Source organism: Mesocricetus auratus, unplaced genomic scaffold (genome assembly GCF_017639785.1).
Source record: "Mesocricetus auratus isolate SY011 unplaced genomic scaffold, BCM_Maur_2.0 Super-Scaffold_4256, whole genome shotgun sequence".
In the NCBI taxonomy this organism is placed as follows: Eukaryota; Metazoa; Chordata; class Mammalia; order Rodentia; family Cricetidae; genus Mesocricetus; species Mesocricetus auratus.
The window spans coordinates 80,860,361-80,881,943 of NW_024429182.1; the positions used below are offsets into that span (position 1 = coordinate 80,860,361).

Below are 21,583 nucleotides of genomic sequence, written 5' to 3' on the forward strand. Positions count from 1 at the left end.
GGTGGTGCACACCTTTAGTCCCAGCCCTTGGGAGGCAGGCAGATCTCTGTGAGTTCGAGACCAGCTCGGTCTATAAGAGCTAGTTCGAGGGCAGGCTCCAAAGCTACACAGAGAAACCCTGTCTCAAAAACCCAAACCAAACCAAACAAACAAACAAACAAACAAAAATGAATGTATGCAAGTGGTACGCCTTTAATCCCAGCACTCAGGAGGCAGAAACAGGTGGATCTCTGTGAGTTCAAGGCCAGCCTGGTCTACAAAGAGAGTTCCAGGACAGCCTCCAAAACAATACAGGGAAACCCTGTCCGAAAAAAAAATCAAAGGAAAAAAAAACCCTCATAAGCATCAAAAAACCAGGAAAGGACTAGAAAAATGCTAGTAGAGCCAGGGATGCAGAGCCACCAAAAGACATGAGGATGGAGCTTTGAAAGCCTTATATATATATACATCCATATTTGACAGGAATAGTTGAAAATATCCAACTAGTAATAAGAACAAGTCTCCTAGGGCTGAATGCTCAGAGGTGTGCTGGTTGGTTTTTTGCCAATTTGACACAAACTTAGACACATCTGGGAAGGACTCTTAGTTGAGAAAACGCCTTCCTAATATTGACCTGTAGGCAAGCCTGTAGAATATTTTCTTGATTAATCATTGATATGGAAGGGCCTAGTTTATGGTGGGTAGTGACTTTCCTAGGCAGGTCCTGGATGATATAAGAAACTTGACTAAGCAAGATATGAGAAGCCAGCCAGCAAGCACAACTCCTCTGTGGCTTCTGACTTGTTCCCATCTCCAGGTTCCTTCGATGCGATGTCAAATACCCCTTTTCTTCCCAAGTTGCTGTTTTTTTCCAAGACAGGGTTTCTCTGTGTAACAGCCTTAGCTGTCCTGGGACTCACTTTGTAGACCAGGCTGAACTCGAACTCACAGGGATCCACCTGCCTCCTGAGTGCTGGGATCAAAGGCATATGCCGCCACTGTCCGGCACCAGGTTGCTTTTCATCATGGTATTTTTTTTTTTTTACAGCAATAGAAAGCAAACTAAGACCAGAGGTTAAGAGCTCATAATGCTGCTGAGTGAACCAAAATTTGGTTCCCTGCAGCCCTGTAGGGAGGCAAACAAGGACCTGTAATCGTAATTCCAGCTCCAGCCTCTGACCTCTGAGAGCACCTGAACTCATGTACACCTACCTCACCCCAAGCACATACACACAAATAAAATAAACCTAATTTAAAACAAACAAGGCTCTCATTTTCTATTTCCCTCCCCACAGTGGTTTATCTTTGTCTTTATAATTCACAGGGTTGGGAGGGAGGTGGGGTTGAGAGGAACTGAGCACTGCTCACCACTCCTGGGACTCTCAAGTGGTGGTCCTCAACACTGGGTATCCATGAGAATGCCCTGGGGAAGGGGCTGAGAAGACAGCTCAATGGGTACGAGCACTTGCTCTGAAAGTATGGTCTAAATTCAAATCCCTAATCCCAGCACTTGGGAGGCAGAGGCAGGCAGATCTCTGTGAGTTCAAGGCCAGCCTGGTGTACAGAGCGAGTTCCAGGACAGCCTCCCAAACAATACAGAGAAACCCTGTCTCGAAAAACCAAAAAAAAAAAAAAAAAAAAAAAGAACTTATCAGTCAGGCAGGCAAAGGTGGAGCATGCCTTTATCCTAGCACTCGGGAGGCCGTGGCAGGTGGATCTTTGTGAGTCCAAGTCCAGCCTGGTCTACAGAGCTAGTTCTAGGACAGCCACTGCTACACAGAGAAACTCTGTCTGAAAAAAAAAAAACAAAAAACAACAACAAAAAAGAATTGATAAACAGGATATAATTTCTGCCAACCATCTTTTATTTTTTTAAACCCTTTCTAATCTCAAATAGCCACATGCTTCAGAAAAACTGAAGATCTGATTTTTTTTTTTTTTTGGTTTTTTTCAAGACAGGGTTTCTCTGTATTGTTTTGGAGGCTGTCCTGGAACTCGCTTGGTAGACCAGGCTGGCCTCGAACTCACAGAGATCTGCCTGCCTCTGCCTCCCCAGTGCTGGGATTAAAGGCATGCGCCACCAACGCCCGGCCTGAAGATCTGATTTTTAAAGTGTATTTTATTTATTTATTTATTGTGCATGTGCATCTGTATACACACACTGTAATACACATGGAAGCCAGAGGACAACTTGCAGGTGTTGGTTCTCTCTCTTTTTTTAATGTTTTTTAAATTTAAATTAGAAACAAGCTTGCTTCACATGTCAATCCCAGCTCCCTGTCCCTCCCCTCCTCCTCTGTGCCCCCCCCATCCTCCCCAGCCCCCTACCCAATCCTCACTCCATTCCCCAGGGAAGATGAGGCCCTCCATGGGGGAATCTCCAGAGTCTGTCATTTCATCCAGGGCAGGGTCTAGGCCCTCCCCCCAAGTGTCCAGGCTGGGACAGCATCCTTCATTGTGGGATGGGCACCCAAAGTTCACTTGTATGCCAGGGATAAATACTGATCTACTACCCAAGGCCCCATAGATTGCCTATGCCTCCTTACTGACACCCACATTCAGGATCAGTCCCATGCTGACATCTCAGTCATCAGTCTGGGGTCCAAGAGCTCCCCCTTGTTCAGGTCAGCTGTTTCTGTGGGTTTCACCAGCCCAGTGTTGACCCTATGCTCATCACTCCTCCCTCTCTGTCACTGGGTTCCAGACACTTATTGCATCTGGTCACAGACACAGTAGAGGTCTTATCCAGAAAGTAGAGATATGGCAGGACCAGCTGCTGGGAGAACTAAGAAAGAGGAAGGAGCCGGGCGTTGGTGGCGCACGCCTTTAATCCCAGCACTTGGGAGGCAGAGGATCTCTGTGAGTTCGAGGCCAGCCTGGTCTACAAGAGCTAGTTCCAGGACAGCCTCCAAAACAATACAGAGAAACCCTGTCTCAAAAAACCAAAAATAAATAAATAAATAAATCGAATGCTATGGTTATTCTGCTATTAATTGATTTGGGAGTCTAATAATTGACACACTATACTCACTACATCACCATTTGCATCAACTACTTAAGACAGACAAAGAGTTTAATAGGGCATATTAGTTTAGGGGGTCCCAAAGAGAAAGAGGCAGGATCAATTCACCCAAAGCATAAAAAGCAAAGAATCTAAGAGAAAGGACTAGGGACATAGCTAAGTTGATAGAGTACTTGCCTAGTATGCATGAGATCTTGGGTTTGAACCCTAGTAACACATAAAATTGGTCCAGCATGGAACTCTAGCAAAAAAACAAAACAAACCAAAAGCTGGAAGGGACAACCCATTATCAGGACCCCTCCCTGCTGCAGGCAGCTGTTACTCTACTTCTCAACAAGCCTTGCTTGCCCTTAAGAGGAAAAAAACTGAGAGAAACAATCTAAAAACCAGAAATAGCATTGGATAAAAGGCATCTGCAGCCACACTGAGAGCCAGGCTGGCAGGGTAGGAGAGGAGACATGAGCAAATATAAGTATTCCAGACAGCTCTTTTAAAGGTCCAGCCCCTTAGTGCCTTCTGCCTAAGTTTCTTGAGGCCCGGGTGTTGATGGCTGTATATATTCTCATTATGTAGTCCTGGCTGGCCTGGAAGTCTCTGTATAAACTAGATTCGCCTTGAACTTACAGAAATCTCCCTGCATCTGCTCTGAGTGCTGGGCTTAAAGGCATGCTTTACCATACAGGGCTCAAGAACATGTACTGCTCTTACAGAGGACCTGAGTTTGATTCCCAGCATCCACACCAGGTGGCTCAAAACTGCCTATAACTCCAGTTCCAGGAGTCCTGGTATCCTCTTTTGGACTCAAAGGGTAGCTGTACTTATATGTGTTACCCACCACCCCCATAATTAAAAATAAAATAATAAAAAATACCAGACTATGTATTTATCATTGCTTGTGTAATTAAACATACATTACAAATAACAAGACAAGAATACCGTTTTGGCTGTAATCCCAGATTTCTAGAGGTTGATGCAGGAGAGGTGTGAGTTGCAGCCTAGCTGTGCTTTGTAATTTAAGCACCTGGTAGAACCCTTCTTTGTATTTACTCTTCAATGAGAAGGAAATGGGCATTTGTGAGGATACCCAGAGTAATTTCAGTGTGAAATGTGTGCACTTTGGGATTTATCTGTTCTGATGAAAGAATCTTATTGAAGTAATCATCATTATTATTTGTAGTGCTGGGGATTGAACCTGGCAGCCTCAAACATGGTAGTCGACTAAAATTCTCTAATACTGAACTCAGCTCCACTAAATTATTTATTCATTTATTTTTACAGTAGGTTGGTGACCAGGCTTGGGGATGGCCAATTCCTTGTGGAAATTTATGTGATGAGCCAAAGATCATCTTTTCAGAAGATCCTCCCCGCTTCTTCAATGATAGGCCAAGTGGCTGGCAGGGAGAGGAAGAGGGAGAGGAAGAGAGAGAGGAAGAAAATTCATTTGTCTTTTGGAGGGATCCTCTTTTAGTGAGGGGTTTGAGGGCATATTCGAGGACCAGAAGGTGGGAAAATGGAAGGGATATACTTATAGGAAGACAATCTTATAATTAAGTACTTTTAGTAATAATTTTCTTTTTGGGGGCGTGGGTGTGGTTAGGGTCTCAGGTTAGTCTGGAACTTACTATGTAGCGAAAGGTGATCCTGAGCAATTTCCTGTTTCTATTTCCTGAGTGTTGGGGTTACAGACAGGTCATCATGCTGTGTTTTTGGGATGCTGGGGAAGGAACTCAGTGCTTCATGCACACCATTGGTAACAAATTTTAATTACATAGGTAATGTATACTTGGAATGCAAAATGATGGCCTAGAACTTTAGGCAGAAAAAGGTTTAAATGCTTGCTTGATGAGCATCTGGATCACTTTTTAAGACGGGCCTGCGGCTAGGGAGATAGTTCTGTCGTTAAAGCGCTTGCCTTGCAAGCAGGAGACCCCACCAGAAAAAGTCAGATATGGTGCCACCGGTTGTAATACCAGCGTTAAGCAGCAGGTAGACAGGTCCCTGGGGCTTAGAAAGCCAGCCAATGAGGGTTCCAATGAGCGACCCTGTCTCAAAATACAAGGTAGCTGGAGGCTTAGGAGCAACACCCGAGGTTGCCTTTTGCACTCCACGTGTGTAGATACCGCACACAAAGAAGTATATCGCGTTCACACAATGTGCCCGACATTTCAGCGAATTCTCTCTGGAGTGTGTGGGTTACTAGCCTCTTTATGCTGGAAGGAACCAGAGGGTTACAAAGTACATACAGTTCACGTGGCAGGAAGCAGGAGTTGGTGGTCTTGGTTTTCATATTTGGAAAAAGGAAGAAGGTATCAGGACTGCATGACATTTCAGGTGCGGGCAGAAAAGATGTCGGTTTGGCTTGCTCTATTATTTTACTATTCTCATTTTTTTTTTCTCTAGGAGGATGGCAGGCAGGTGGGCGCATGCAAGCGGCAAGGGTATGTCTGTGTGGGCGCGAGAGTGCGCGGCTCGCAAGGGCACGCCCCACCTCTCGTCCTCCATTGGACGTCTTTTCACACCTGACCGCCCGTCCTCGAAGTGTATGGGAGAGCGTGTATGGCCCGGCGATGGAGATTCCCCTCTCCCATGATGCCCCGCGGCGGAGCCACAGCTGTCTCCACTATCCGCAGTCCCAGTCGCAACCCGAGACGCCCAGGGAAGTCGCTTTCGTCCCCGCGCCTCACGTAGTTCCCACCCAGTCTTCAAAGCCCCACCCCTTTCGGCTACGTGAGCAAAGCCCAGCCCAGATGCCTAAAGTCCCAAGGCTCTGACACCTCTCTATCAAGTTGCGCCTCTGGCTTTAACCCCTCCCCTCCCCAGGTTCAGCACAGACCCCGCCCCCAGAAGCTCCGCCCTTCCCCCCCTCAGGCTAGGAGAGCGCCGGCACCGCCCCTCGTAGGTGACCCTACCCCTGTCATAAGCTCCGCCCCGCCATAGTTTGCGAGCAATGGCCCCGCCCCTCGCCCTGCGCCCCGCCCCTCCCCGGACTCCAAGGGCGCCGGCACCGCCCCTTGCTCCCAGCATGCCGTGCGGCAGCGGCGGCGCGGCGGGCGGAGCCGGGAGGCGGGGAAGCTGTGGCCGTGTGAGCGTGAGGAGCCGCCGCCACCGCCTCCTCGCTGTCCTCGTCCTCCTGGGCCCCAGCGTCGCGGGCCGCGCGCTGCCCTGGAAGAGACGTCTCCTCGCCTGCCTCCGCCTCCCTCTCGCCGCGCCGCTCCCGCCTCCTGCTCCTGCGTTGCGGGCTCCAGCGGAACCCGGAACGGCCGTCCGCCTCCCCCGCCCTCCGCCGCCCCCTCCGCGGCTTCCTCCTCAGCCCCGGGCCAGAGTGCAGTGTCGGCGGCGGCCGGTTCAGGCGGCGACTCGCGCTTCTTCGGGCGGCGGCGCTTGGCCATGTCGTGTCGGGGAAGGTAATGAGCCGCAGAGCCCCGGGGTCTCGGCTGAGCAGCGGCGGCGGCGGCGGCACCAAGTACCCGCGGAGCTGGAATGACTGGCAACCCAGGTGGGTGACCGCGTCGAGCCTCGCCTGGAACTGGCTGAGGCCTAGGCCCGTGGGACTGGGAGGCGCGGCCTAGGCCCGCCGCCCGTGGAGCCGGGCGCGGCTTCCTGGGTGTCCTCCGGGTCCTGGCCGGGCAGGAAGGCCGCGGCCAGCCGAGGCCTCTGTGCCCGGCTGCCTACCTCTGCCCGAGGGCTGGAGCAGTGGCTCCGGGCTTGGGTCGTGGAGGGTGGTGGAGGAGGTTGTGCTGCCATCTCCCTCCGTTTTGAGATTTGAGGTCCAGGAACTCTCCCTGTTAGCCATTAACTTCCTCCGCTTCTTCTCGTCTAGTCCCCACGCGAAAAGACCACCTTAACTCTGCTCCTTTCTGCTCTCCCACGTGTTAATTAATGTGTTTCAAAAGCCCCGAACTCCAATCGAGGCCTTCCTCTGACTTTAGGCAGGACGTTAGTCAGCCAAAAGATGAGATTCTAGGACTGTGAATGGAATCGACCCAATCTAGCACTGGGGAATTTTAAGTTTTCCCCAACTGCGGAAAGTTACTCTGGTGAACAGCAATTTACCTAGACACTTGGAAGTGAATTTGGACACGCAGGAGTAAAGTTTTCTCTTGCATGGAGGAGTTGGGATCTGATTGGACTTTAAAATATTAGGAGCATTAGAGCTCGAAAGAAAGTTATTTCCAGTCAGGTCTTTCTGATTATGAACCGGTTGTGCTTCACTTAGGTTCTATTCTTTGCTGAATAAATACTTCCAAGTATTCAGTGACTATTTGAGTTTGAATACGGTGCCTAGAACTTCCTAAATGTTTAAGTCTGTATTTCGGTGGTGGTTGATGCATTCTTGGGAGTACACTCCATTGTAATTGTTCAGAAATTGGCCCCATGAATGGAAAGCACACACGTTTTAGGGGTTGGACTTGCTTACTAGAACGGTTTGGACATGAAGGATTTTTATGAGAGATTAGAATGTAACATTCTAAGAATTGGTAGAGAAATTAAAATGATCTTTGGTTAGTAGGGGTACACGTAGTTTTCTCTACTGTGCATTCCTAAACATTGTGTCTGTTGAGAACTGATGCTTGTGACTAATTGATTTTAAAAATGAATGCTTGCATCTGGAATTGAGATATGAAGCAGTTAAAAGTGTTTGCAAAATCATAGTTTTGTCTTGCCCTGTTTGAGAGTTTGTGCAGTGTGTTAAAATAAGTTGACTAATGCTTTGATATTTTTACTTATATTGAAATGTTTGAAAATTGTTTTAGGCTGCTAACATATTAGATGATAAATGAACTTTAACTTGATTTTTGATAGAGCTCTCATTTAAAAATGGATTGTATAGCTAAGCATGGTGGTACACTCCTTTAATCCCTGCAACTGGGAGGCAGAGGCAGGTGGGTTGCTTCAGTTTTGAGGCCAGTCTGGTCCACAAGAGTTTCAGGACAGCCAAGGCTGTTACACAGAGAAACCCTGTCTTAAAAAAAAATGTATTCTACGGTACATCATGACTTGTATATTTAAGAGGACTTAATAATTCTTTAGAAAGGGGCTGGAGAGATGGCTCAGAGGTTAAGAGCACTGACTCTTCCAGAGGTCTTGAGTTCAATTCCCAGCAACCACATGGTGGCTGACAACCATCTACAATTCAATCTGGTATATATGTAATAAATAAATCTTTAAAAAAATAATTCTTTAGAAGAATAAAATGCCCTTCTCAAATATAGCTTTTGGAAAATAACAGCTTACAGTTCTAAAGAAATAAATCAAAAAGTTACAGCTACATGATGGGGTCGCCTGACTCCTTAGCTTGACAGATGCAAAGCTGAATGGTTTATATAGTTAATGAATATGTAAATAGGTTTTTAATGTTGCCAATGTTTCAGGTGCACTTTTTTTTTTTTTTTGGCTGAGTGAGAGTGTATGGGGAAAGGGTGAAAACTTTATACGAGCTCTGATTGGGTAGGGGGTACTATGAGACGCACACTTGGCTCAATGGAGTAGCAGTTTATAAGGCTGGAAATGTTTTTGTTTTTGTTTTTGTTTTTCAAGACAGGGTTTCATGTGCAGCCCTGGCTGTCCTGGAACTTGCTCTGTAGACCAGACTGGCCTTGAACTCAGAGGTCTGCCTGCCTCTGCCTCATGAGTGCTAGGATTAAAGGTGTCACCGTGCCCGGGTGCTTTTCTTATAGAGAAAACAGGAATATAGACATACTCCATAACATAACTTGATTTATTAGTAAGATGGCCATGATTGAATTGTTAAATAGCCAGTGGGGGGGGAGCTCATGTTTCTAGGTTATAATTTTCATAGTAAAATTAGAGGTCATTCTCTTTCCTTTACAGAAAGATGGTGCAGCGACTAATGACACCATGGAGGTTATCTTCTCACGTGCCAAGTGGAAGATACTTAACCATATATTTTCTTTTCTGTCTTTTTTTTTTTTTTTCTTTTTTGGTTTTTCCAGACAGGATTTCTCTGTGGATTTAGAGGCTGTCCTGGAACTAGCTTTTGTAGACCATGCTGGTCTCGAACTCACAGAGATTTGCCTGCCTCTGCCTCCCGAGTGCTGGGTTAACCATGTATTTTTCAAGAGCAAAAAGACTGTAGTTCATTCAGTTAATTTTTTTGTGTGGGCATTTCTCTGCAATGAGTATATCAGTGAGTGGACATCAGGAGTCTGTTCTCCTTTTTGACCATGTGGATTTTGTTTATTTAACATACATCATCAAGGTTGGCAGCAAGTGCCTTTACTTGGGGAGGCATCTTGCTGGCCCTTGAATCTTAAAAAAATCACTTATTTTATGTGTATTTAGATGTGCCTGTGGTCTGTGCACCAGGAGAGCCAGGAGAAGTCAGATGAGGGAGTCAGATCCTCTGGACTGAAGTTTCAGGCAGTTATGAGTCATGTGGGTGCTGGGAACCAAACTCTGGTGCTCTACAAGATCAGCAAATGCTCATAGCTTCTGACTTCTCTCTTCAGCGACCATCCCCTCCCTAGGGTCTTCTGTAGCAGAGTATGACCTTGCACTCCTGATCCTGTTTCTACTTCCAGATGCTGGCATTATCGCCAGGTCTATTTTCATTCAAATAATTATCTTTTCTGTACCATTTTTTTTTCCTCTGATTTTTATGGAGGGCAGGTGAGGAGGATTCAGGCAGTTGAGAAAGCAATTCTTGGGTTGGGAATTTGGGAAGCAGCCCTGAGTTTGATCTCCAGCTACATAACCAGGGTGTGGCAATACATACCAGTAATTCCAGCAGTGATGTGGAGTTAGAAAGATCAGAAATTCAAGGTCATCTTGTGCTACATAGTGAGTTCCCGGCCGGTCTGAGTTACACATACTCTGCCTCAAAACAACAGAAAAAGAACAATTCTTGTCAGCTTCTTTTAGTATTAGCTTGCCCGTTTGTCCTGTCAGTCATAGTAAAAGTAACCCTTTACATATATTCACAGGAAGTGTCTCTGGTGGCTGAATAGGCTACTATGGTAAGGCAATAGAGCAAGTTTACCAAGACCACTGGAAGTAATTTTAAGAGTGTTTACTTAATGGCCTTGTAGTCCCTTCTATGGTCCCCTAACCCATCCCTCCAATAGGGTTTTTCTATGTAGCTCTGACAGTCCTTGCTCTGTAGACCAGGCCGACCTTGAACTCAGAGATCTGCTTGCCTCTGCCTCCTGAGTGCTGGGATTAAGGGCATGCTCCACCACTGCCTGGCTGTAGTCTTTTTATTTTTTTCGAGACAGAGTTTCTCTGTGGCTTTGGAGGCTGTCCTGGAACTCACTTTGTAGACCAGGCTGGCCTCGAACTCACAGAGATCCGCCTGCCTCTGCCTCCGGAGTGCTGGGATTAAAGGCGTGCGCCACCAACGCCCGACTTTTTTTTTTTTTTTAATTTACTCACTGTACTCGACATTTTAGAATGGTTAGGCAAGAGCTCTGTGCCACATATCTGTCTGAAATCTCAGTACTTGGGAGGGAGTGTTAGGAGGAGCATAAATTTTAGGATTATAGTTAGACTCTGTTTTTCAAAGAAAAATGAGTGGTGTTAGTCTTTTACTTACTTGCAACCTGTGAATATCTCAGACAAAAAGTTGGAAAGATTTTGGGATTTTCCTGGGTATCTTTTTTTTTTAACTCCACACAGAAAAACAGGAATAGTATTTTTTTTGCTGAAAAAAGACCTTTCATTGCCACTTGCCAGAATCTATCATTTTCTGGATTTTACCTATTTGGGAAATACCTAGCTGTACTCAAAGAGATCAGAATGCTTCAAAAGTTTTTTGAGCTGGGTATAGTGGTACACACTTTTAATCCTGGCACTCCAGAGCAGAGGCAGATGGATCTCTGTGAGTTCATGGCCAGCCAAGACTACATTGTGTGACTATGTCTCGAACAAACAAAATTTTCTTTTTTGGGAGGGGATGGGTCAGTGGGTAAGAAACACTTAGCATCAGCTCTGTGACCTGAGTTTGATATTCAGAAACTACATGGTGGAAAGTGAGAACCAACCCCTGTCCCTGTAGGCAACTTCCACATAAGCACAGAAGTGCACATGCACGCATGCACGCACGCACGCACACACACACACACACACACACACACACACACACACAGACACACAGACAGACACGTATGCATGCATGCATGCACGCACGCGCGTGTGCACACGGGGAGGAATAAATAATGTAAAAAATAGCTAAAATTTTTTTTGACATAGGGTCTCATGTAGCCTTTCTGACCCTGAGAACCAACCTTAAACCTCTTGTCTTCACTCCTTGAGGGCTAGGGGTTACAGGCATGTGCCTCATGTTCTGCCAGAATTCTTTGTTTTAAAGTTAAATGTGTAGTTAATTATTGTACTTTTTTTTTTTTTTTTTTTTTTTGGTTTTTCGAGGCAGGGTTTCTCTGTGGCTTTGGAGGCTGTCCTGGAACTAGCTATTGTAGACCAGGCTGGTCTTTTAACTCAGAGAGATCCGCCTGCCTCTGCCTCCCGAGTGCTGGGATTAAAGGTGTGCGCAATTATTGTACATTTTAATATTCTAGATTGACAGTGACTAATTTGACGTAGAAGTTAAACATAGGTTAACTCATTAAAAAAAAAAGTGGGCTGGAGAGATGGTTCATTGGTAAGAATGCTTCCTGTTCACTGATCCAGACCTCCTGAATGTGAGAGTCAGTGGAGGCCTGGGCAACCTATGGGGCCCTGAGCAGTGGATCAGTGTTTATCCCTGGAATACAAACAGACATCGTGTGTCCATAACACAAAGAGGGATGCTCTCTCAGCCTGGACTCTTAGGGGAGTGCCTGGACCCTACCCTGAGTGAAATGACAGACTCTAGATATCCCCTATGTGGAAGGAATTGCAATAGGGTGGGAGGATGGGGGGGATGATGGGGGGTGCGGGAGGAGGGGAGGGAGAGGGAACTGGGATTGACATGTAAAACAAGCTATTTAAAATTAAAATAATTTAAAAAAAAAGAAAAAAAAAGAATGCTTCCTGTTCTTTCACAGGGCCTTAAGATCAGTTCCCAACACTCAACTTTTTTTTCCCTCTCTGGTTTTTGAGGACAGGACAGGGTTTCTATTGTGTAGCCCTGCCTGTTCTTGAACTTGCTCTGTAGACCAGGCTGGCCTCAAACTCACAGAGATTTGCCTTCTTCTCCCTCCTGAGCCCAGCACTTACTTTTGGTAGTTCACAACTATCTGTAAATTTGGCTCCACTGGATCTGAACACACACATAATAAATAAAAAATACAATAAATATTGGAAAAAGAAGAATGCATGCAATGGATCTTATTCTAATACTTGGAAGTCAGTTTATTTAATACACACACACACACTCTCTTGTGTAACTTCAGGTGTTTCTCCCTCAACCTTGAGTAGTCGGAGTTACTGGTATGTGTCATATGACCCTTATATTTTTAGGCTTGTAAATGGGTAAAACAGTATTAGAAGTAGTTACCATTTTTAGTAGGCATATCAAAGTTCTCAGGAATACAAAACTCCCATGTGAAAGATAAAGATCAAAAGATAGAAATCAGCCGGGCAGTGGTAGCCCACACTTGGGAGGCAGAGACAGGCAGATCTGAGTTCGGAAAGCTAGTTCCAGGACAGGCTCCAAAGCTACAGAAAAACCCTGTCTCGAAAAACCAAAAAAAAAAAAAAAAAAAAGAAAAAAGAAAAAGAAAAAAGAAAAAAAAGTGAAAAGTGTTGTGAAATTAGAGTTAGATATTTATGTGTGATTAAAAATGGGTTTTAAGATGGGCAGTGATGCCTTTAACCCCAACTCTTGAGAGGCAGAGACAGACAGATCTGAGAATTTGAGGCCAGCCTGTTTTTTTTTTTCCTGAGACAGGGTTTCTCTGTGGCTTTGGGGGCTGTCCTGGAACTCGCTTGGTAGTCCAGGCTGGTCTCGAACTCTCAGAGATCCGCCTGCCTCTGCCTCCCGAGTGCTGGGATTAAAGGTGTGCGCCACCAACGCCAGGCTGAGGCCAGCCTGTTCTACAGAACTAGTTTCAGGACAGCTAGGGCTATACAAAGAAACTCTCAAAAAACAAAGCAAACAGAAGTTGGACTTTTACTTTGGAGACAGGGTTCTCACTATTATAGCCCAGGATGACCTTTTTTATTTCCTACCAAGACAGGTTTTTTTTTGTGTGTGTATAGTCCTGGTTGTCCTGGAACTCACTCTATAGACCAGATCCTCTGCCTCCTGAGTGCTGGGATTAAACATATGCTCCACCATAGATACCATCAACACTTGACTTCCCAGGCTGGTTTTAATGCTCCTTGCTCAGTCAGCTTTTGGAGTGCCAGGATTACAACACAGGTGGGCAGGGTCTCTGCATAGCCCTGGTTGGTCTCTGAATAACCCTGGTAGTCCTTTGTAGAATATACTAGTCTGCAATTCTGCCTGCCTCTGCCTCCTAAGTGCTGTGATTAAAGGCTAAAGGCATGTGCCAGCTAAACTGGTTTAGATAGGATTTTTGAGACCAGAGTTGTTTTTTTCTACTTTTTGTTAGTCGGTACTAAGTTTGGTGTTCATAGATACATACTGAAAAAAATCATGAAATTCTCAAAAAACAACAAAAAAAATCATGAAATTGAACAAAGCCACATATCTTATTGCTGTGAATGGGACTTTTAAGTAGAATTTAATAAGTATGTATGAATTTGTGTCTCAACTGTGTTGCCCTCAAGTTTTTGTATTGTCTGTATTGTTTACCAGGCTTAAGAGATCCTTCTGTCTCAGCCTCCAAGTATCAGGAAACACAGCTTCAGGCTACCATACCCCACTGATTATCATTTCTACCAGTTCTGTGTTGCAGATTTCTGAATGCATTGAGAGTTTCCAGCTAATTGTATGAGTGCCTTTTCAATGGAAGTTAATATTTTCATTACCAGATAATCTTTTTTTTTTTTAATTTTGGTTTTTCGGGACAGGGTTTCTCTGTATTGTTTTGGAGGCTGTCCTGGAACTTGCTCTGTAGACCAGGCTGGCTTCGAACTCACAGAGATCCGCCTGCTTCTGCCTCCCAAGTGCTGGGACTAAAGGTGTAAGCCACCAACGCCTGGCTTCAAATAAACCTTCTTTATAAAAAACACTTGACAATTATAACTTTAGTCATCAGGCTTGTTGGTAGCAAGTTCCTTAACCTATTGAACTTGTTGGTCCTTCATCTCTCTCTCTCTCTCTCTCTCTCTCTCTCTCTCTCTCTCTCTCTCTCTCTCTCTCTCTCTCTCTCTCTCTCTCTCTGTCTCTCTCTCTGTCTCTCTCTCTCTCTCTCTGTCTCTCTCTCTGTCTCTGTCTCTGTCTCTGTCTCTGTCTCTGTCTCTGTCTTTCTCTGCCTCTCTCTCTCTCTCTCTCTCTCTCTCTCTCTCTCTCTCTCTCTCTCTCTCTCTCTCTCTCTCTCTCTCTCTCTCGTTTTTAGACAGGGTTTTTTTTGGCTTTGGAGGCTCTCCTGGAACTAGCTCTTGTAGACCAGGCTGGTTTTGAACTCACAGAGATCCTCTTGCCTCTGCTTCCCAAGTGCTGGGACTAAAGGCATGCACCACCACTGCCAGGCTACCTTGTTGAACATTAATAATTAACGTATCATATCCTCCCCTCCCCCGCCCCAGCACACAGGGTTTCTCTTGGTTGTCCTGGAGCTCCCATAGATAAGACTGGCTTCGAACTCAAGAGACTCACCTGCCTTTGCCTACCAGGTGCTGGAATTAATCCACCATTTCCTGGATTAATATTTAAACTTATTTTTCTTAATTTTTATTTAAAAATGGGTATAGGTGCTTGCATGTTTGGGAAACGTGAAGGCAGTGTCCTCAGAGGCTAAAAGAGGGCATTGGATCCCTTGGGACTGTAGTTACAGATAATTGTGGGTCCTAGGAATTGAACCCGAGTCCTCTGCAAAAGCAGTCTTACTGCTGAGCCATCTTTCCAATCCCTACTTTAAATTTTTAGAGATAATAAGATAATTTTAACTGTGTGAAAATGTTCTCACCAGTACTTATTGATACTTTTTGGGGATATTTTTGACTTGCAAGTGAGAAATCATCAGAAAGGCCTTAAAATGGCAGCACACACTGTATGATAAGACCTTATCTACATGGGTTTGATCAGAAAAATTACTGAACTGTTCTTTAAGTAATGAAAAATGGCAAAGCATGTGGATTGACTGTTACAGTGTTAGTGTATCTATTTCTGTATTCGATTTGTGGAGTTTCAGACTTGGGGACTTACGATGGAAGACTATACAGTTGAGTGGAACATTCTGGCCTCTGATGACACTGCATGTATATCAGTGGTGTGATGAAATTGGTCTCTACAGTTTCCACAGTAAGCTTGGAGAAAATGTGAATCAGGCAGAAAGACTGCTGTAAAATTCAAGCTCTCCTGATGAATTCTCTCAGTTTAGTTAGAAGCAGGATGCCTGTGAGGAGTAAGACAAGTAAATGGTGAAGCTAAAGAGCTGGACTGGAACTGTACTGTTGGTTTTGGTCATAGTTCAAGTGTAATTGGAATGACTTGAGGAGCTGTTGAAATTTACCAACAGCAGAATGCCTTCATTTAGGAAGATTCAATCTGTTGGGAAGGCCTAGACATGAGGCTGCTGAGGACCTAAGTCATGTATTACATATTTTGTTTATAGTGCATGATTGAAGTTCAGACAAAACTGTTCCCAATATGTGGGAACTTGGGCTAGCAGAAACCCTTCATTTGTTGTCTTGTGTTGGTTAAGAGTGATCATTTAGCTGAGTCTTTCCCCTTTTCCATACTTGTCACCTTAGTAAACATGACATGTCATACCTATAAAACAGATGTGACCACAGTACCTTTTTAAGGAACATTCTCACATTGATAAGGGTTTTCTATTTTCCCTATCCTAATTACCAAAACCAGATCTGTGGAGTTCCTGTCATTGAATTGTCCTTGATGGAGTCACGAAAACTGTTTCAGGTCATTTCACACTGTCATTATTTTGATTACTTGGAATTGGCTTCATTTTCACAGTACTTGTTGTATTTTGGGGACTACAAAATAAAATAGACTTTTTTTGTATAAAGACCTAAAAGCAGAATTTGTACGTTTTTAAAGATAGTTTAATTCCTATACACAATAGTCCAGCTTACTATATTTTGCTTTGTTTTGTTTTGTCTTTAGAGTGAAACCAACTTGCTTACTCAGAACTGTTTGGCTTTAGAAAGTTCTGCTCCCTTTTCTGTTTATTGAGTGAACATCCATCATATATGTATGGTTCTTTTTTCTTTTCTCTTTTTGGGGGGGTTGGAGGGTGAGAGATTGGGTTTCTCTGTGTAACAGTCCTGTCTTGTAACTTGCTTTGTAGACCAGGTTGGGCTTCACTCAGAGAGATTCACCTGCCACTGCTTCCCAAGAGTTGTGATCATAGGAGTGTGTGGCACCATGCCCAACTATGGTTCATTCTTGAGTTAGTGATTTTTTTTTTTATGGAAGTACATACCTCTGTAACTACCATTTCCAAAGAGACAGATTTTTCTGTTGGATTATCACCACCACCTGACCTTGCCAGCAGCAGCATATGGTGAGAGCATGAATTGAGTTTCTTTTTTTTTTTTTTTGTTTTTCGAGACAGGGTTTCTCTGTGGCTTTGGAGGCTGTGCTGGAACTCGCTCTGTAGACCAGGCTGGCCTCGAACTCACAGAGATCCGCCTGCCTCTGCCTCCCGAGTGCTGGGATTAATTGACTTTCTTAAAAAAACATTTTTAATTTCTGTGTGTGTGTGCGTGCGTGTGTACGTGTGTATACTTCATCTCAGTGTTGGAAGTCAAAAGACCCCTCTTTGAGACTGTCACATATGGCATTAAGTACCTTTACCAAATGTGCCATCTTTCTGGCCCTACTTTGAAATTTTTGCAGAGAGAACATCTTTATCTGTTGTGGCAGGATTTATTATCAGTTTAGTCTTTATTAGATTTTTGGACCTTACATATTCAATGTATTTGTTAATTATTGCTATAAACATTGCTTGTTTAATTGGCCTATCTAAAGTTTTGAAAAGTTTCAGGTGGTAGACCCATTTTCTGGTGTGTGAGTACTGGAAAGCATAGGAGGTCCTCATTTGGTTAGTCTTATTCTAGGAGCTTCAGATTCCTGGCCCTCTAGCCACACAAGATCTTGCTTTTTTCTTTTTCTTAGCTTCCTTTGACTCCTAACTTAGACCCTTCTGTCTCTGATCTGCCATCTTTCCAAAGTTTGTAGCTCGTCCAGTGAAAGCCAACACATGCTTATCACATCAATAACCTATTTTGTTATCCCTCCCTCTTGTAAACAGGATATCTGTAGCTTTGGGGACGGTCCTGGAACTTGCTCTGTGGAGCAGGCTGGCCTCACAGAAATCTGACTACTGCCTCTGCCTCCTGAGTGCCAGGATTAAAGGTGTGCACCACCACCGCTGTAATTAGTGTTCAGGTTGAAGAGAACAGATTCAGTACAAACCACCCCCATGTACATGCATGTCTGTATGTCTTATTTGCCTCGAGGCACTTCCTCATCCCAGCCCCTTGTTACCATAGGAAGTTTGCAGCTCTTGCTGCAAAGTGGTAGCTGCAGTCGCTGTGAATTTTTGAGACACGGTTTCTCTGTAGCTTTGGAGGTTGTCCTGGAACTCTCTCTTGTAGACCAGGCTGGCCTCGAAACTCTCAGAGATCCACCTGCCTCTGCCTCCGAGTGCTGGGATTAAAGGCGTGGGCCACCAGTGCCCAACTTGTTTCTATTTTTACATAGTTCCTGAATTTGTAAACCTGTTGTCCTAGGCAGCATTGGGAGGGGACTTGTTCCTCTTAAAGCAGGCAGTTAGCCTAAGGCAGCAAATTACACAGCTAATCAAGCAACTTTGAGGAGTCATTGTTTTAATGGTCTTTGGTAGCCAGGTCTTAAATAGAAGGAGGGATATGGTAATTAAGATTCTTAGGTCTTATTAGTCTTGATAAACACCTTGCTTATGTTTGGAAATTCTTTTACACATTGGCCTCTTACCCCACATCTGCTATATCTGTACATACTAGTTACTTAAACAGTCCATTTACTAAAATATTAAATACTGGGTTGAAGTTGCTGATGTCCCTTTAGAATGCCTGGGGGAATTTTAGTTCTGCACTTGAATTGGAGGAATAAAACCCTGATTTTCCAGAACCAGCAGTTCTGCATTCATTTTAATGTGTGTATCCTTTCAAAAAGTGAAATTGTATTCTGGTTAGAAATGATTTCTTGCAAGCTAGTATTTATGTTGTTGTTCAGCATATAGCTAGGACCTTTCCTTTTTTTTCTGACTAGAATACAGGTGTCACAGAATTAATACCAATATTTAGTTGAAAAGAAAGCATCCTAGAGTTGTAAAAAGATGAGTTGTATTTCTTGCCTGTCTTTACTGCTCTTAGGGTACCAGAAGAAAAATGAAAACTGAGTAGGCTCTCAGTATCATCAGGCCCATGGAAATTGAGACAAGAGTGCTTACTCAGAAGCTGGATTTAAATGGACCCACAGATAGTATTTTACTAAGAATAATTATGTCATTGTTTGGAATAGTAGCAGTGCCGTAATAGTATTGTGTTCCATTTTGAAAATACCGAAGTTATAAATGAACTTATGGATAGTAATTAAGGGTATGTGTAGTAACCATCTCACTGTAAAACCAAGTTCTCTCTCTCTCTCTCTCTCTCTCTCTCTCTCTCTCTCTCTCTCTCTCTCTCTCTCTCTCTCTCTCTCTCTCTCTCTCTCTCTCTCTCCCTCTCCCTCTCCCTCTCCCTCTCCCTCTCTCTCTCTCTCTCTCTCCTTCTCCCCCTCTCCCTCCCTCTATCTCTCTCTCCTTTCTTGTTTTTTTGAGACGGTATCTTTGTGTCCCAGAACTAGCTCTTGTAGACCAGGCTGGTCTTGAACTCTCGGAGATCCGCTTGTCTCTGCCTCCCAAGTTCTGGAATTAAAGGCCCAAGTTTTCTTTAAACTTTTTTTTTTAGTTTGTGTATGGGCATTCAGGTGTGCATATTGCAAACATGGGTGGAAGTGAGACCAATTTTGTGGAATTTGTTCTTCCACTTTTGTTCTCAGGATCAAATTCAGGTTTACATGGCAAGTGCTTTTGCCTATAGAGACGTCTTGGTGTCTAAGTGACTTGTCTTACATACGTTGCCTTTATTTCATTGTAAGTTATTGAGGACACAAAAATTGCACTAAAACTACTATTCTTGTTTTTTGAAAGGGATGTGTGTATTAAATGCAGGGCCAAGGACTTGGTAGTCATATGTTCTACCATTGAGTTACCTCCTCCCAGTCTGTTGATTGGTTGTTTCTTTGAGACAAGGTCTCACTATGCAGCCCTGATTGCCTTGGAACTTGTTATGTAGACCAAAACGACTTTGAACTCACAGAGATACACCAGCCTTTCCTAAGCTGCTGCTGCTCCTTTTTTTCTTTTCTTTCTTTATTTTTTTGGAGACCTGTTTCCCTATGTAGCATTGGCTGGCCTGGAACTCAGTTTGTAGACTAGACTGGCCTCAAACTCATAGAAGTCCACCTTCCTTTGCCTCCCAGATGCTGGGATTAAAGGTGTGCACCACCATCTACTGGTATCTGCTTTATTTATAATGGACACAGTTGTACATGTGTATGGGGTACAAAGTGATGTTTAGATAAATGTATATAATGTGTACAATGCTAATGGATTAAATCAAGCCAATTATTTTAACTTTTTTTGGAGTGGAGAATATCTATTTGAAAATGTACTTCTGTTTTTTTCTTTTTCACTATTTTTTGATCACTATGTAGCTTTGACTGGCTTCAAATCTGAAATCTTTCAGCTTCAGCTTCATATATGATAGTATTACAGGTTTGTACCTGTTTCCTTCCTTCTTCCTTCCTCCTTCCTCCCCCCCCATGTAGTTCAACTGTCCTAGAACTCATTCTGTAGACCACGCTGGTCTCAGACTCACAGAGATCCATCTGCCTCTGCCTCCCAAGTGCTGGGAGTCTTGAGTCTTCTAAATAGAGATAAGATCGATCGACGTAGTATATCGTATGGATATGTGTGCACTATTAGGCAGATTTTGTTCAGATTTTCAGTTGTATAAAATTATTTCAATCAGAAAATGATGCCTCTTCACAGGAGTGTCACGTCTAGAAATACTGTTATTTTTTTCTCTCATAAATTACTTATTTTAAATTAAATGATTAAATATAAGAAAAATGGAGTTTGTAGATTTTGTAAGTTTGAAATAACTTAGTAGGTGGGTTTAAGTTGTTTTCTAGTTTCCTTAGGTTTAAGCTAAATGTTGTTTGTCAGTATTTCTGGCGCCTGCTGAGTGCAGCTGGGGACCCGTCCCTGGCTGTGCTGCTGCTTCCTAGGTTTTAGTAGGTTCTGTGAAAACTCTTCAGTTAGTGAATATTGCTGTGGTAGAATAGTGTTTATTTTGTGTCTTTCCTTTATAGTTGATTTATGACATGCCTTCTGAGATTTCATGAGACCTTATTTCTATTAAAAAAGAGTTTTAAAAATGTGCACTCAGCAAGTATATGAGGATCAGTGGGAGTTGTTGCTTTTCCTTTACCAAGTGTGTTCTCAAAGGTGCATTGAACTTAGTTCTTAGTTCATCAGGTTTTGTTGCTATTTTTTTAGAAATTATTTTATGTGTATGTGTATTTTGCTGTGTGTTCTTTTGTAACAGTCAGTTTCTGAACCTAGCCCATGCCTCTTCATGGTTTAGAATGTTACAAGGATGTGGTTGGTTGTAAAGGGTGGTAAAATGCACATAAGTTGTACCATTTGTTGGCATCAAGGATGTTATACAGTCATTGAGCACTTTAGTTTTGGAATTTTCTCTATTATCTCAAGAAGGAAACTGCTATATTTGTCAAGCATTCGCTGCACATTCTCACTTTCATCCAGCCTCTGGCAACCACAGTCCTGCCATGTGAATCTGTGTAGTCCAGTGAATAGAATTGTGTAGTATGTTTCCTTTTGTGTCTAGCTCATATCACTTAGTCTGATGTTTTTCACATTCATCCAAGGTGTTAAATGTGCCAATGTTTTATTCATTCTTACTGCTGGATCATAACTATTTTCAGATTGTAAATTGTTTGTTATAGTTATTATAAATTTTCCTTATGATTTTGATTTGCTTTTCCTAATTATTGATGATATTGAGTGTTGTTTTCATGTGTTCCCTGAAACTTTGTCTCTCTCTTTTCTCTTCCTCTTTTATTTCTTATTTCTTGCTCTTGAGTCAGATTTGCTGTGGAGCCTGGGCTGCCTGGACATTGCGATCTTCCTGGCTCTCCTGCCACAGCCTTATGAGTACATGCTCTGTACACATGCTCCGCACCTAGTGTAGTTAGATCTTTAAACTAAAAATGTTAGACTTCCAGTCACCACCATCTTCCAGACTCTTCTCGTTCTTTCTTCTGACCTCTGTTCCATGCAGCAACACCTGCATTTGTTCTCCTTTCTGGAAGAATGTGTGGTGTAAGATAGTGCCTCCTGCCGTCAGTGTTAACATCTCAAACAAGGGAACAACTGAAACCAGCCTATAACTAATTGAGTGAGTGTGTGAGACTTTGAA

General features: G+C 43.6%; 1 protein-coding gene across 2 annotated transcripts in view; it reads left to right on the top strand.

The window, feature by feature from the left end:
• Window positions 1-6,060: 6,060 nt before the first annotated feature.
• The window catches only part of Smg1 (SMG1 nonsense mediated mRNA decay associated PI3K related kinase), a 96,311-nt gene continuing 80,788 nt past the window's right edge, over window positions 6,061-21,583 (top strand). For both annotated transcript variants that reach the window (XM_040755838.1, XM_040755837.1), the window contains exon 1: window positions 6,061-6,497. Coding sequence is in view for 1 of the 2 variants with exons in the window: in XM_040755837.1 (XP_040611771.1) it covers window positions 6,409-6,497 (89 nt within the window). In the remaining variant the exon portion in view is untranslated. The remainder of the gene's footprint in view (window positions 6,498-21,583) is intronic.